Source organism: Pogona vitticeps, chromosome 4, assembly GCF_051106095.1.
Source record: "Pogona vitticeps strain Pit_001003342236 chromosome 4, PviZW2.1, whole genome shotgun sequence".
In the NCBI taxonomy this organism is placed as follows: Eukaryota; Metazoa; Chordata; class Lepidosauria; order Squamata; family Agamidae; genus Pogona; species Pogona vitticeps.
Window position 1 is genome coordinate 118,220,596 of NC_135786.1, and position 16,591 is coordinate 118,237,186.

The 16,591-nt window shown below is 40.2% G+C and overlaps 1 protein-coding gene across 17 annotated transcripts in view; it reads right to left on the bottom strand.

Annotated features, from left to right (window-relative positions):
• Positions 1–16,591, bottom strand: part of RALGPS2 (Ral GEF with PH domain and SH3 binding motif 2) — a 368,517-nt gene that overhangs the window by 281,619 nt on the left and 70,307 nt on the right. For 15 of the 17 annotated variants that reach the window (XM_078392372.1, XM_078392375.1, XM_078392380.1 and 12 more), the window contains one exon: positions 8,803–8,886. The exons of the other annotated variants lie outside the window; for them this stretch is intronic. In XM_078392372.1, coding sequence (XP_078248498.1) covers positions 8,803–8,886 — 84 coding nt within the window. The remainder of the gene's footprint in view (positions 1–8,802; positions 8,887–16,591) is intronic. 17 annotated transcript variants of the gene reach the window in all.

Sequence of the window (16,591 nt, forward strand, 5' to 3'; positions counted from 1 at the left end):
TCATTCTAAGTAGAAACACCTGTAGACAAGGTTTTTCCCCCAATCCAAGCCATGCCAACAAAAATCCATATATCATATCTATATGCCGGTGTAGACAGGCCCATTTTCTTGACACAATTCAGGCAAGGGGACTCTTAAAAATGCAGATGTAATGGCTACAGGTGTAATGACAAAGATTGCTTTCTTACAAAAAGAACCACAGAAGAAAACTCTTAAAAACCAGATGGAGATAGTGAAACATAAATTAAACTTAATAGAATCAGAAGAATTAGCTCAACAAGTCAAAAGAGCTAAACAAAATTTCTTCGAGAATGCCAACAAACCTGGAAGATGGCTATCCTATAGATTGACAAAAGAAAAACAAAACTGATAACGAAGCTACAAGATCAAAGCGGAGACTTCCAATATAAAAAGAGCAAATAAAAAACAACTAAAGAATATTATGCTAATCTCTATGACACTCAAGAAGTGTCTCTTGAAAAGATAACACAATATATTAAAAAAGCAAATCTCCCTAAAGTACCAGAAAACATTAAAAATCTCCTAAATGAGAAAATAACAATGATGGAAGTAACGGAAGCAATTAAAAAACAAAAAAATGATAAGACTCCAGGACCAGACGGATTACCAGCGGAATTTTATAAATCCTTCCAAGATATAATAAGCTTACCAATAAAAGAGGTCTGCAATGAAGTCCTACTAGAAGCTAAAATACCCAAGACATGGCTAGAGGCATATATCACGTTAATACCAAAAGAAGATACGGACTCCACACATATAAAAATTTTTAGACTAATATCACTGTTGAATGTGGACTATAAAATCTTTGCAGTAATTATAGAGGAAAGATTGAAAAAGTTTTTAATGGACTTCATCCATTCAGATCAAAATGGATTTTTGCCAAAAAGACAACTAAGGTATAACCTAAAGATAATCTTGGACATATTAGAACATTATGAGGTACACTCAGAGAAGCAAATGGCATTAATCTTCTTGGATGCCCAAAAAGCCTTTGATAATGTGAACTGGCAATTTATGATTCAGCAAATAAAAGCTATGGATTTTGGCAAAAATTTTACAAATGTAATTGAGACAATCTACAATGAACAAATAGCTAAAGTAATTCTAAATAGTGAACTGACAGATAATATTAATATTTAAAAGGCAAAAGACTGTGATGATCTGTGTTTTTATGAGATGCTAGAATGGGTTTTGTAGTCATAATATTGTCTTGACAGCATCCATCTTGATTTAAAGTCTGCTCTGTAGTAGGAAAGTTTTTCATGCTGTTTCAGAGAAGCTTCGCTCTCTGGTTATCTCGTTGCTAAGATGAGTAGAGAGCAGAGACTTTCGTAGTCAAAATAATTCTGCCACAAAACATGATAACAACTCTCAAGCTCCCATGAGAAAGTTAGGCGGGACAACAAGACCCAGGAGGGGGTGTTCCTTATCTTGTCAAAATGTTGAATTCTAATAAGAAACCTGTTCTTTACCATGTCAATAGTTTGAAACTGTACAAAGATAGATCTGTGATGGTTTTTCAATGTCATGCTGAATATTTTCATGCTGCAAATGAACCTATTGATATGTTGTCTGAATTGCAAGATGCAGGTACATGGTCTGATAATCTTGTTTTAACAGGTACCGTTGATCAGAAAGCTCCAGGGTAGGTCTGTTTTCCATCGGAATGGATTTATAGTTTAACGGCTTTCCCCCCGCCCTAACGCTTTGGCTGCAGTGGCAGGAAAGTTGAAAGGCTTTTTGGAGAGAAAGGATTTTTCTTTTTGGTAACCAGCTGCTGATTTGAACGCAGCTTGCATGGAGGAACAGTTTGAGAACCAGGATTTCTTGGAATGACCTAGAAAGCATTTCGTGACTCAGAGAACAGTTAAGATTGGTGGTGCATCTGCTAGACTGGCTTTGGTTAGTACAGCTACAAAGGCCTTGCATCAAGAGCTTTTGGAGGCTGTTGAGCACAGCATCTTGACTCAAAGTGGAGCTAAGCAAAGGATTACTTATGGTTCTTCACAACTAAGAAGGGAATTACAAAAGGCCAGCATAATGGCTAAGCTCCCAGCAGAGGACATCCAGGAACTACTTGGATCTGACGTAGATCCAACTTGGTCTAAATTGAGGCAAATGGAGCAGTCAGAGGACATGGAAGACACCAGCACTCCAATCCGAAAGGGTGTGCCAGCCAGGGACATTTCTGATGGGACGGCAGCAGCGGCAGCAGCAGCCAGTGCTAAGGGGCCTGATCCTAACAAGAGTCTATCACCAGTGGATAAGTTAACCCTTATGTTTGCTGATTTTGTTGCTTGTCATACACAGTCAGTTCATAATCAGAACATTGCTGATCAGTTATTGAAGCAGTACAGAGAGAAAAAGGTGGAGCATTTGGTTTATGAGCTGAAGGAAAAGGAGAAATTTAAGAACTCAATAGCCAGCGTTGATAGAAGCAATCTACCTTACTACCATGATGGCGGTGATATCTTATCTTTTTTATCTAACTTTGAGAACGGGTGTAGAGACCTTAGGATACCTGAGGCCTGGTATGACAAGTTAATGTGTACGCAGTACAGCGGACAGCTTGCCAGCATTGTAGCCAAATTATCTGATGAGGACACTGACTGGCCTACTTTTAAAGAGGTGGTAAAGAAAAAAATTGATTTTACTCCTGAAATACTGAGGCAAAACTTTAGAAAACTGAAAAAACAGCCGAATGAGTGTTATTCTGCATTAGCTGACCGGATAGAACATCTAGGAGACCAGTGGTTGGACTTGTTAGGCGTTAGCACCTTTGAGGACTTAAGGATGGTGTTGTACATGGAGCATTTTCTTAATTTGGTGCCTTCAGAAATAAGGAGTACTTTGTTGGAGAGAGACTACAAAGACTTGCAAACCCTTGCTTTAAAAACTGATGAAATTCTCTCCTTTAAAAGGCCTGAACCAGCTGTTAGGGTAAAGACTGCACCAGTAGTCCCTAAGAGACAGAGTCAGCCTGAATTTAGAAAGCCTTTTTCTCAAGAGCCCAGGCAAAGTTCATTTGAGCAACGCAGGAGCCTAGCTCCTAGCCAGAGTAAAACGCCCCTTAAATGTTTTGAATGTGGTGGCTCTCATCTGCGACGAGATTGCCCAAGGTTGAATGTGGCAGCTAGCCAAGTCATGGTCCTACGCAAAACTGACCTCCAACTGGGACACAAGGTCTACAGAAAACCCACCCACACAGACAGGTACCTACACAAAAACTCCAACCACCACCCACGGCAAAAAAGAGGCCTAATCAAAACACTGGTAGACCGTGCAAATCGGAACTGTGAACCTCAGTTTCTCAACACTGAACTCGACCACCTGAATTAGGCCCTACAGGCAAATGGCTACTCCAAAAATGAAATCACAAGAGCCATCAAACCAAGAAAACAACATGGAACTGAAGAAGAAAAACAGCCACCCACAAACAAAGCATTTCTGCCATACATCAAAGGGGTCACAGACCGCATGGGGAAACTTCTGGAAAAACACAACTTACAAACAGTATTCAAGCCCACCACAAAAATACAACAAATGTTACGGTCAGCAAAGGACAGAAGGGCCCCCCTCACCACTGCAAGAGTATACCGGATACCTTGCAGTTGTGGCCAGGTATACATTGGAACCACAAAACGAAGCATCCACACCAGAATCAAAGAACATGAGAGACACTGCAGACTAAAACAACCAGAAAAATCTGCAGTAGCTGAACATGCCCTAAAACAAACTGGACACGAAATTCTATTTCAAAATACTGAAAGACTGGACAACACCAGCAATCATTATGTCAGACTGCACAGGGAAGCCATTGAAATCCACAAGCATCAACAAAACTTCAACCGGAAGGAGGAAAGTCTGAAACTCAACAAAACCTGGTTCCCAGCTCTCAAAAACACAGAGTGCAAAAGGTCAACGAACTCCACCCAGCCACAAGGTCAGGGGATTACTACACACAAAAGACCAGCTAATGACACCCATCAACCACAGGGACAGATAATCTCCCCTCCTTATCAAAACAATACAGCCACAACAAAACATACTAATTAACCATCTCCTGATAGGACAATAGCCTTCTCACAAACAAGCCTTCTCACAGCCATAAATACTCCACTCTCAAGCCTTACCCAGAGCACAGTTTGCTGTCCTCTGAAGATGCCGGCCACAGAGACTGGCGAAACGTTAGGAAAAACCACCTTCAGAACACGGCCAAGAAGCCCGAAAAACTCACAACAACCATTGCTAGCATATTGAATGTAGCACCTTAACAGCATCATCTTTTAAGATTTTAAATAGTTAGAGGCGGGGCTTTGTTGCAGTGCTGCCAGCAACTCCAGAGAAGAGCTCTCTGGAAAAAACTGGAACCCTCTGGTCCGGGATCCCCCTTTTGAAATGGGGATCAAAGGAGAGTCTAGAAGAAGTCTCTCTGAAGCAGATGGTGAGCAGCAGAAGGAGAAGAAAGGGAGGCAGACCCAGACTTTTTTCTTCTGAAGAAATCACCGTGCATGGACTGGAGCGGGCGCCATTTTTGGCACTGAGCCGCGAGGAACCCTTTACCGGGGGAGAGGAGAGCAATCAATATAAACTAATAATATATAACAAGTAAGTAAGCCAAAGCCTCTGATTTATGAAACAGCCTCATTAAGCTGAAATAAGAATGAAAATATTTGGCTGAAAGAATAAATGCAGCGGCGGGTTTATCTTATCAGTCTGACTCAAAAGCGAAACTAAGCTTCTCCAAGTGAACTCTTAAAACACCAGGCTGATTCTAAAGCCGAGAGTCTGAGATGGAAAAATAAATCTTATGTTTCTGGAAAAGAATCCCAGACAGCAACACCGTCTGACTGGATTTAAGAGACTTCGGTGGATGCAGTGTGGCTGGGATACGTTACTCTTTGCCTTCTCTGGACTTTGTGAACTATAAATAATAGAATCTGGTGGTTTTCGGGAGAAGGAGCTGACGTGGCCGACTGGACTAAGGAGCATTAAGGGGTTAATGAAGATCACAAGACGAGCTTCAAGGACAATCTACTGGACAGTTTGAGACTTGATGATTGTTGTTTTGTTTGTCGGACTGCAGACCACGTGTGTCTAATAACAGAAGCTTGCTGAACCCAGGAGAAGAAGAAACAACTGCGTCACGGTTCTATTTGATATTGTATTTGCTGGGCTAAAAGTTGATTTTTATATTACAATATTTGGATAAAGATTGGAGGGAGATCTAAGGGGAGGTTTATGATGAGGGGTTTGAATTGTTGATAAAATTGTGGAAACTGTGGAAGGATTTCTAGGGGGTGATTATTGTGGTATTTATACAAACCCCAAAGCCTGAGATGGACCCCAAAAATTCAAAAGAACAAATGGAGACTTGGTCTGTTCAATCCCAAAGTTCTGGAATAGTGGTGCAAGAAATAGAAAAGGAATGGCAGATTAATATACAAAGGCTAATATTAACAGGGTTTCAGCGAGTGAATGCAGGTCTTCGCAAAATAGAAGATTTGATGAAAGGGACGAAAGAGGGGACAGTAGATGCCAAACAAAACTTAAATGAAGTTGTACAAACTTTAGAATCGTCTGTATTAGACATGACACCAGGTAATATGAATGTAGTAGAGAGTTATCCAGTGACCCATGCAGCTTCCAAAATTAAAAAGCATTATGACAAAAATCTTAAGGAGGCAGAGATACTGAAACCAGACAATCTTATGGTGAAAATATGGGAAGTGAAAAAAATGGATATTCTGTCAGATGCGCTGAAAGACTGTTCAATTCAAAAAGAAACTGAACGATGGGATGTATTGTATAAATGGCAGCAGTTACCAGACAATGTTGGAATAACATAGAATAAAATTAAAATTAAATGATAAGATAAAAGCAGGAGGGTAATCAAACTGTGAAAAAGCAAAAAGTTGATATGTATTAGTAATATGAATTGATTGGATGATGTTATACTTTATCCTCTCCTATCCCACAAAACCATTTTTCCTTCTCTATCCCCTCTTTCTTTTTGTACCCTTTATCCCTGTTCCTAAATAAATATATAAAAAAGAAAAAGAAAAAAAAGATTTTAAATAGTTCAACTAGAAATGTCATCACCTCCACCGGCCTTGTTGTTAGCCAGGCTTTCTAAGGCCCACTTGACTTCACTCTCCAGGATGTCTGGCTCAAGGTCAGCAACTACATTGTCTGGGTTGTCCGGGATGTCCAAATCTTTCTGATATAATTCCTCTGTGTATTCTTGCCACCTCTTCTTGATGTCTTCTGCTTCTGTTAGGTCCCTCCCATTTTTGTCCTTTATCATGTTCATCTTTGCACAAAATGTTCCTCTAATATCTCCAATTTTCCTGAACAGATATCTGGTTTTTCCTTTTCTGTTATTTTCTTCTATTTCTTTGCATTGTTCATTTAAGAAGGCCCTCTTGTCTCTCCTTGCTATTCTTTGGAAGTCTGCATTCAATTTTCTGTAGCTTTCCCTATCTCCCTTGCATTTTGTTTCCCTTCTCCTCTCTGCTATTTCTAAGGCCTCGTTGGACAGCCACTTTGCTTTCTTGCATTTCCTTTTCTTTGGAATGGTTTTTGTTGCTGCCTCCTGTACAATGTTATGAGCCTCTATCCAAAGTTCTTCAGGCACTCTGTCCACCAAATCGAGTTCCTTAAATCTGTTCTTTACTTCCACTGTATATTCATAAGGGATTTGGTTTAGATTATACCTGAGTAGCCCAGTGGTTTTTCCTACTCTCTTCAGTTTAAGCTTGAATTTTGCTATGAGAAGCTGATGATCAGAGCCGCAGTCAGCTCCAGGTCTTGTTTTTGCTAACTGTATAGAGCATCTTTGGCTGCAGAGAATATAATCAGTCTGATTTCAATATTGCCCATCTGGTGATTTCCATGTATAGAGTCACCTCTTGTGTTGTTGGAAAAGAGTGTTTGTGATGACCAGCTTGTTCTCTTGACAAAACTCTATTAGCCTTTGCCCTGCTTCTTTCTGAACTCCAAGGCCAAACTTCCCTGTTGTTCCTTTTATCTCTTGGCTCCCTACTTTGGCATTCCAGTCCCCTAGAATGAGAAGAACATCTTTCTTTGGGGTCAGTTCTAGAAGGTGTTGTAAATCTTCATAAAATTGTTCAGTTTCAGTCTCCTCAGCAATGGTGGTTGGTGCATAAACTTGGATTATTGTGATGTTGAAAGGTCTGTCTTGGATTCGTATTGACATCATTCTATCATTTTTGAGATTGTATCCCATTACAGCTTTTCCCACTCTTTTGTTGACTATGAAGGCTACTCCATTCCTTCTATGATTCTTGTGCACAATAGTACATATGATAATCATCTGAGCTGAATTCGCCCATTCCTGTCCATTTTAGTTCACTGATGCCCAGAATGTCGATGTGTGTTCTTGCCATCTCCTGTTTGACCACCTCCAGCTTCCCAAAGTTCATAGATCTTACATTCCAGGATCCTATGCAGTATTTTTCTTTGCAGCATTGGACTTTCCTTTCACTTCCAGGCACGTCCACTGCTGAGCGTCCTTTCGGCTTTGGCACAACCACTTCATTAGCTCTGGAACTACTTGTACTTGTCCTCCGCTCTTCCTCAGTAGCATGTTGGACGCCTGTCGACCTGAGGGGCCCATCTTCCAGCGTCATATCTTTTAGCCTTTTGTTTCTGATCATGGGGCATTCTTGGCAAAGATACTGGAGTGGCATTGCCATTTCCTACTCCAGGTGGATTACGTTTAGTCGGAACTCTCCACTATGTCCTGTCCGTCTTGGGTGGCCCTGCACAGCATAGCCCATAGCTTCTCTGAGTTACTCAAGCCCCTTCGCCACAACAAGGCAGCAATCCATGAAGGGGCTTAGCTTCCTCCAATCATGAGCCTTATGGAACTGATGTCAGTTGATGCTATAGAAACCAGTTGGAACACATCTTGTTGGAGGTGGAGCCTGTAGGCGCTGAAGCAACAGGACTCAAAAAGTCTGACCATTCAGAGCCCAGAGACGGAATCCTCAAAGCTAAGTTTTCTTAATTTGGGGGTTAGAAAAAATGGAGGGGGGCATCTTATAAGTGGGGGATATTATAAACGGAAAAAATATGGTATTCCTGTTCTTTTCAGCCCAGTGCTCAAGCCCATACATCATTTTTGAATTTTGTTTCTGTCTTGCAGAGTGTTAGTTATTCCACCCAATTCTGGGTCATTCACAAATTTGATTGGCATTCTCTGTATACCCTGATCCAGGTCATTAGCCCTAGAGTACTCCACTTGTTACTTCCTCCCAGTTTAAGGAGAAATTAAACACCACCCTCTGAGTATGATTCTGTAGCCAACTGTGTAATCCACCTGACCACTTTATAATCTGATCCAGAATTTTCCTTGGGATTGATGTCAGGCTGACTCGTCTGTAGTTCCCAGGGTCCTCCTCTTTGCCACTTTAATGGATTATTTAGGGACTGCAAGGAAGTAGTTCTAACTGGCAGATTTAAAATCTTTCAGAAAAGATCTTGAACTTTTCTATCAAGAGCATCTTCCGTATGACTTTAATTGGATATCTGACATAAAAATAGCTATTTAAACATCACACAACTTGGCCAAAGTTAGCCAGTTTTCCAAATGCGAATTTAGCTGGATAGAGGGGAAAGTTCTTGTGTCTGACTAGGTAGGAAATTTGGAAAGCTCTCTGTTGAATTTAACAAAAGTAGATGTCCTTTAAAAATAAACACAACCAAATGAAATACTTTAATGCAGACACGTGTAAGGCATGTAGACTGGAAACTCACATGGTTGAATCTTCTTGTAAAAGCAACTGCATTTGGTGCAGAACTATATTTCTCCCTTTTATTCCAACCACAACTTGACAGCTCCTAGATTTAAAATAGTGAGAAACAATGATACCAACATAATATTTACATATACTTCAAAACAATCAGCTGTTTTTGGCAAATAGTAAGACTGGATTTGCTGGCTGTAAATATGAGTGCTAAATGTTCTTTCTGTCTACATTTTAATTCAGGTTTTTAATAAGTTATGCCATTAAAAAAAATTAAAATAAAAATCTTCCTGCTTTGTGGGGCACAAGAGCAAGAGGCACAATTTTGTTTTGCCTCCCTCAGCTAATTCAATTTCTTAAACTCATTGATGGAAACATGATCCATTAATTGTAGAACTAATCACAGAGAAGTGGGACGTGGTGGCGCTGTGGGCTAAACTGCAGAAGCCTGTGCTGCAGGGTCAGAAGACCAGCAGTCGTAAGATCGAATCCATGCGACGGAGTGAGCTCTCCTTCACTCTATAATTTGACCGAGCTATCTTTTTCCATCCCACACAAACTGCCAACTGTGGCTTTGCCTGCCCTTTCTTTACCCTTTATCTGACAATTTCATGTACACAGATAAGAAAAGACACACAGTAGGGAGTAGCTCATGAACAAACCAGCTGTAAGACAATGTTCATGTGCATGAGAGAAAGAGGGATAAATTGCATTTTTAAGCATACATTTATTTCAGCTAACTAGCTAAAATTCATCTTAAACCCATAATTTTTAAGTATGACGAAAGTTCAACAATAATTTTAATTTAACAATTTTATACTAATAAAATATATGGTTAGGTTTATTATATGTACAGTGGTGCCTCGCATAGCGAGGTTAATCCGTTCCGGATTAACCTTCGCTATAGCGAAACATCGCTAAACGGAAATAAAAAAGCCACAGAAACGCATTGAACTTTGTTCAATGCGTTCCTATGGCTTTAAAACTCACCATTAAGCGATCTTCCTCCATAGCGCCGCCATTTTCGCGCCCTCGGTAAGCGAGGGCAGGGCGTGAAAATGCAGCACGGACCTTCTGTCAATTTGATTATGAAAATAGAATAGAAGTGTATTTCATAGGATTTAGTTCAGAGCTGCAACGAAAAGCTAGAAATCTGCTTATGCCCAGGTGCTAATTAGAGAGAAAATGTACAAGGTCAGTTCTTCTCCAGATAAAGAAAAAAAAGAGTTAAGAAGAGCAAGCTGACCCTTATCTTATCTCAGCTCCGATGGACAAGGACATAACTTCTTAATTTAAGGAAGATGGGCGAACAGGAGAAGGAGAAGGACGGAGAAGAGATGACATACCGAGAGAAATGCAGCCGACAGAACTTTAATCAAAAGGATTGCGTAAGAATGCTTATTTAAGATCTAGTTAGACATTTTATTGTTTTCATTTTATAGAGGAAATAACTGGTGGCTAAGGCTGGGGGTTATTTTGGAAATACTAAATGACGTTAAACTAAGCTTGTTGAAATGTTATCTTTGGTAATAAAATATAAAAAGACAAATTGTCTGTAAGCTGTCTCCTTGTTTAGACCATGCTACAGTAGTAAATTGGATATTTTTGACTAAGATTATTTTGATTTGGCCACATTACCATATTACCAAAAGAGGGTCCTAAAGTAAAAAGAGGAAGAGCAGACCTTCCAGATTGTTTATTTAAAATCGAGACAGACTTGGGTGAAGGAGTGTGAAGTCGCCTAGAGCAAAATTACCGGACCCGGTTTTGCTGGCATTAGGGACTAATCATTCTGAATCCCTCTCTGTCTCGTGTAAAGGCAGTTCTAAGGAACGCTTTTACCACATGGTGGCAGCGGTGGGATCTGAGTCTCACGTGCCGTGTTTACAGTATAGTGGCAGATGGGATTTGATTTACAAGCCATGGTGGCTGTGTTTGGATACAAATCCATGTGCTGTGTTTATGCCATGCTGGCAGCTTAAAGAGTTGCAGCTTGGATTGCGCTTTGCTCAAGGGCTGAATTAGCGCTGGTAATTGTTTTATGAAGGCAGATGTGTGAGCAAGCAGATACACACTGCTAAATAAAGGACAAGAGAAACTTCTCTGGCGTGAGCTTCAGAGCTAAGCAGGGAAGGTTGTAAATTATTGTGACTGGAGAAGACTCCTATGCAGAAAGCTCAGGCTAAAGTAATGCAAGGAGAGATTCTGCCAGTAGCTTAAGAGTTCTAAGGAACAAGCATTGTGCTGTTTAAAAAGTGCCAGCTCGTTTCACTCAGGTGAAGAGTGGCAAAATTGTTTTGAGTGTAGCAGGAGTCTATAAGGAGCAGCCAGGATAATAAAAGTAATTTAAAAGTAATTAAATAAAATTAAATAAAGTTTAAAAAGGAAAATTTCCTACCCCAAGCCAGAGCCAAAAGGATTTCCTGGAGGGAAAGTAGGATCAGTCAAAGCTGACAGTTTAATTGTTTTATTGCTCCTCCCGTGCTTTAGCCAAGGCTGCAGGGAGAGAAGAGAAAAAAAAGGAGGGAAAATGGCTTTTAGCAGTCGGTTTTCACTGCCTGAAGTATCAGTGGATAAGGAGATTTTGTCAGAAATGGAGCATAGTTCCTTACTGCAGAGTGGAGCAAGATCAACAACTATTAGTAGATCGCTACAGATACCCAAAGAATTTCATATGAGGAGTGCTGTCACAAGATTTACTGAAGAAGATGCCCAAAGGTTAATGGAAGCAAATCCAGAAGTAGTTAAACCTAAAGTAATGCCAAGAAGGGCACAGCAGTACACTGGGGTGGAACAAGTTCCTATTCAGCAGGACCTGCTAACAGAGAAGATTCTTGTGGATGGCCAGAAGTCAGTCATAGGAAGAGGAATTTTAAAACACACAGATGATCGATTTGGGGCTGAAAGAGCTGCTTCTTTCCAGTTACCAGGTGGATTGCAAACGGACAGATTGTTGACTCACCAAAGAGAAGACGCTGTCCTGAGAGTTTTGGCAAATGATCCAGATGACACATGGTCCAAATTACGGGAAGCAGGACTTCCAGAGGAGGAGGAAGAAATAGTAGAAGCAGTTCAAAAGGGCCTGCCTGCCCAAGAAAAAATTCCTAATGAAGAAATAACCACACAGAGGGGAACAGCTGGAGCAGAGGCTGACATTAGTGACAATGCTGCAGACCGGTCAACTCTAGAGAATAAGTTAGCTGAAGTGATGGCTGATTTATTAGCTTGCCAGAAACAATGGGTGAATGCACACACAGCTAATGAACTTCAAACAAAAAGATACCACGAAATGAAACTACAGATTTTGGAGAAGGGAATTGCTGAGAAACAACAAGCCAGAGACTCAATATCTAACATTGACAGGAGAAACCTACCATATTACCAAGAGGGCGATGACATTTTTTCATTTTTGTCACTTTTTGAATCTTCGTGTGCTGATCTGAACGTGCCAACACAATTATATTTAAAACTTCTACGATCACAAGTTTCCGGGGAGTTAGCCACCATTTTAGCAAGAAGTTCCAGCCAAAATTTAACTTGGGAACAGTTTAAAATTTTGGTTTACCAAAGAGAAGGTTTTACACCAGAACTGCTAAGGCAACAATTTAGAAAATTGAGGAAGACCCCTCAAATGAGTTATTCTGCCCTTGCTGATCAAATAGAGGTGTTAGGCGACCGTTGGTTAGAGGCTGCCAAGGTCAATACATTCAAGGACTTAAGAATGTTACTGTATATAGAACATTTTCTAAATTTAGTACCACCAGAGTTAAAGAGTAGCTTATTGGAGAAAAATTGCACAGACCTCCAAACGTTGGCGCTCAAAACCGATGAATTAATTTCCTTCAAGAAGAGTGAACCTATTACCAGAGGAAGGCCTATTCCAGAAGTGCTTAGGAGGCAGAGTCAATACGAATCCAAGAAGACAGTGGTTCCTGAACCAAGACAGTCTTTTGTTGGAGAGCGAAGAAGCATGGGCCCTAGCCAGACTAGGTCACCCTTGACTTGCTTTCAATGCGGAGGAGCCCATTTAAAAAGGGATTGTCCACGACTGGCGGAATCAACTAGTCAAGAGGAGAAGCCAGTTGGCAAAACCCCGTTACCTGCCCCACGGAGATTTCAGCAGACACCCTTACCAGCACCAAGGAGATTCGAGAAAGCGCCCATACCGGCTCAACGGAAATACAAATCAACAACCCCGAAGGTCAACTATCTCAGTGCAACACCACTAGAAATACCAGAACAACCAACAGAACCACATGTAATTAATCAACTATGTAATGTGCTACCCCAGAGACAAGGAGGAGTCAATCCAATTTTTTCTGAAACCAGTGAAATGCAAGCAACGGAGCCAAGAATTGTGCCAAGGATAATGGGATTACGAGTAGCTCAAGTCTCTACAACAGTAAACCAACAGCCATCCTCAGGGGAGAAATTTTCAGTTATAGATCCCAGTGGCATCCTACCGGAAGAACAGTTATATTGGTCACTGAAAAGTTTTTCGGAACCGGTAACCCTACATTTTTCTACAGGAGATTTAACCATAAACGCCTCTAGGGATACCGCTGCAGATATCTCATCAATCAACAAACAGTTTGTAGATTCGGAACTAATCTTAAATAACCTGAGATGTCCAGTAAAAACTTATGGATCCGGAGAAGTAATAGAGAGATTCGTACCATTAATCTACGTGCAAATTAGCTACAAAAATTGGAAAGGCGCAAAATATCTATTAGTGCATGAAGGTAAACCCGATTTCTTGATAGGCAACGACTTGGCGTTTCTTAATCACCAACATACTGAAAAATCCACGTCAATACAAGCTGTAACAAGGTCTCAAAGTAAAACAATGCAACATGTACCAACTGAAGAAGATTCGGAGGATGACTCAGAGGGACAATTAGCACAGCTGCAGCAGCACCTTGAGGACGAACTAGATAGTACAACCAAAACAAAAACGGAACCAGAGGATCTACCTATAACAATGGGATCCGAAGTATTCAAACAGAAACAGATGGAAGACCCTACTTTGGCTTCTTTGAGGTCACAAGCCGACGATTACGCCAGACAACCGGTACAACAAAAAGTATCCTTTTTGTGGGGGGAAAATGGATTGTTATACCGGGAATATTTCCCAAAGTCGAACGAACAGGCGGAACCAGTACAACAACTAGTCATTCCAAGAGAGTACAGGGAAAACATTCTACAAATGGCCCACAATAATCCAAGTAGCGGACATCTGGGAATCCAAAAAACGTTAAACCGGATTTCACAACATTTTTATTGGCCCGGAATTTCTAAAACCGTCAGGGACTACGTTAGTACCTGTAATTACTGTCAAAGAACAGGGAAACAGACTGATTGTACAAAACAAAAATACTATCATGACAAGAAGGCCCGTCACCGAGAGTTTGAAGTGGGTGATATGGTACTTGTACTAAACCCGCTCAGACCTTCAAAATTGAAAGTAGTCTGGGAAGGTCCAGGGGAAATTGTACAAAAAGTGGGAAATGTGAATTATCTTGTGAAAATGTTAAATTCATCCAAGAAACCAGTTATGTATCATGTAAATAGTTTAAAAAGGTGTAGAAACAGATCTGCAAACAATTCTGATTGTAACAATGTGGGGAGAAAAATCGAACATAATGTAACAGATCGTTGAAAAATTGTATGCTGATGTAATATGGTTACCTTGAATTTCTGTTTAAAATTAACTAACTTATTTTTCTGTATACTCATAGAGATATTTAGCTATAAGAACAAATGTGTTACTGGTTACTATTAATCAACTTGTTTATTTGTCTGCATATTGATAGAGATAGGCATTACTGTCATGAATTTAATACTTTGTTAAGATAAATTTAAGTTCACATGTAGTCTTGTTAACCTTTCATAATCAAATGTTAAGTAAGTATAAAAATAAGAACTCTAATAGTTCTGTATTTCGTATCTTTAAGGGGGGGCGTGTCATGAATTTGATTATGAAAATAGAATAGAAGTGTATTTCATAGGATTTAGTTCAGAGCTGCAACGAAAAGCTAGAAATTTGCTTATGCCCAGGTGCTAATTAGAGAGAAAATGTACAAGGTCAGTTCTTCTCCAGATAAAGAAAAAAAAGAGTTAAGAAGAGCAAGCTGACCCTTATCTTATCTCAGCTCCGATGGACAAGGACATAACTTCTTAATTTAAGGAAGATGGGCGAACAGGAGAAGGAGAAGGACGGAGAAGAGATGACATACCGAGAGAAATGCAGCCGACAGAACTTTAATCAAAAGGATTGCGTAAGAATGCTTATTTAAGATCTAGTTAGACATTTTATTGTTTTCATTTTATAGAGGAAATAACTGGTGGCTAAGGCTGGGGGTTATTTTGGAAATACTAAATGACGTTAAACTAAGCTTGTTGAAATGTTATCTTTGGTAATAAAATATAAAAAGACAAATTGTCTGTAAGCTGTCTCCTTGTTTAGACCATGCTACAGTAGTAAATTGGATATTTTTGACTAAGATTATTTTGATTTGGCCACATTACCATATTACCAAAAGAGGGTCCTAAAGTAAAAAGAGGAAGAGCAGACCTTCCAGATTGTTTATTTAAAATCGAGACAGACTTGGGTGAAGGAGTGTGAAGTCGCCTAGAGCAAAATTACCGGACCCGGTTTTGCTGGCATTAGGGACTAATCATTCTGAATCCCTCTCTGTCTCGTGTAAAGGCAGTTCTAAGGAACGCTTTTACCACACCTTCCGGCAGCCATTTTGGAACCGCCGATCAGCTGTTCTCCCCCGCTTCGTTATGCGATATTCGCTAAGCGAATCGCTTAGCAAATATCACAAAGCGAAAAAACACCATAGGGGCCATCGCTGAGCGAATGCTCCAGCGATGGCCCAGAGCCCCTCGTTAAGCGATTTAATCGCTCAGCGGGGCGCTCGTTAAGCGAGGCACCACTGTATATGTATTGGTATGTCTCTGTGTGTGTAAGGTTATGGTTTATTAATTGGGTTATTAATACATTATTAATTTAATTTAAAAGACCACTTAAAATTTTATAAACAATTTTGGTACTACATTTTCTATTTACTTGGATCTTAAAATTAGCATAAAAGCAATATTTACTACACTGAGGTAAAGTGTTAGTTGTTATAATAAACTCTTTTTAGAAACAGTTCATTGGAGGATTTCTGTGTTTAAAAAGTACACACACAATTCAAGATGTCACAAACACTGTAAATCTCAGATATAAGATAAAGGACTTATTCAGAGATAATAAATAAGTAACAGTCTGACAGGGTTTCTTAGGTTAAGCAACTGCTTCTTTCACATCAATTGAAAGCCATCTTTTAAGGATATTGGCTAAATTGTTAAGATTTCATGATTAAACACAATACTTATTCATGCAAGAACATGTTTTATCAAACTGGGTATCTCCCAAATTTAATTAGCCCACGTGTATTTTATTCTCATGAGACTAGGGTTGCCAGACGTCCAGCAAAAGGAGGACATGTCGGACTTTTCAGGATCATGTCCTCCGTCCGGCAGGCAAAACTAAAAAACTTTAAAATGCCCAGCTTTTGTATTTCCACCCCACCCCTCCCCCACCCCCTGCAGCCGAACCTCTCCCTGTTACTTCCTTGGTTGCGGCACTTGTAAATCCTCCGGTTCTTTCAGAGATCGGATATAAGGTGGCTTGATTAGTTAGGGCTGTAGAACAGCCACAGGCAATCAATCCCTGGCTTGTGGATGGCTGCTTCAGCCCAGAGGTGAATAAGGCAGGAAGGTGCGAGAGAGATGGATGGATGGATGGA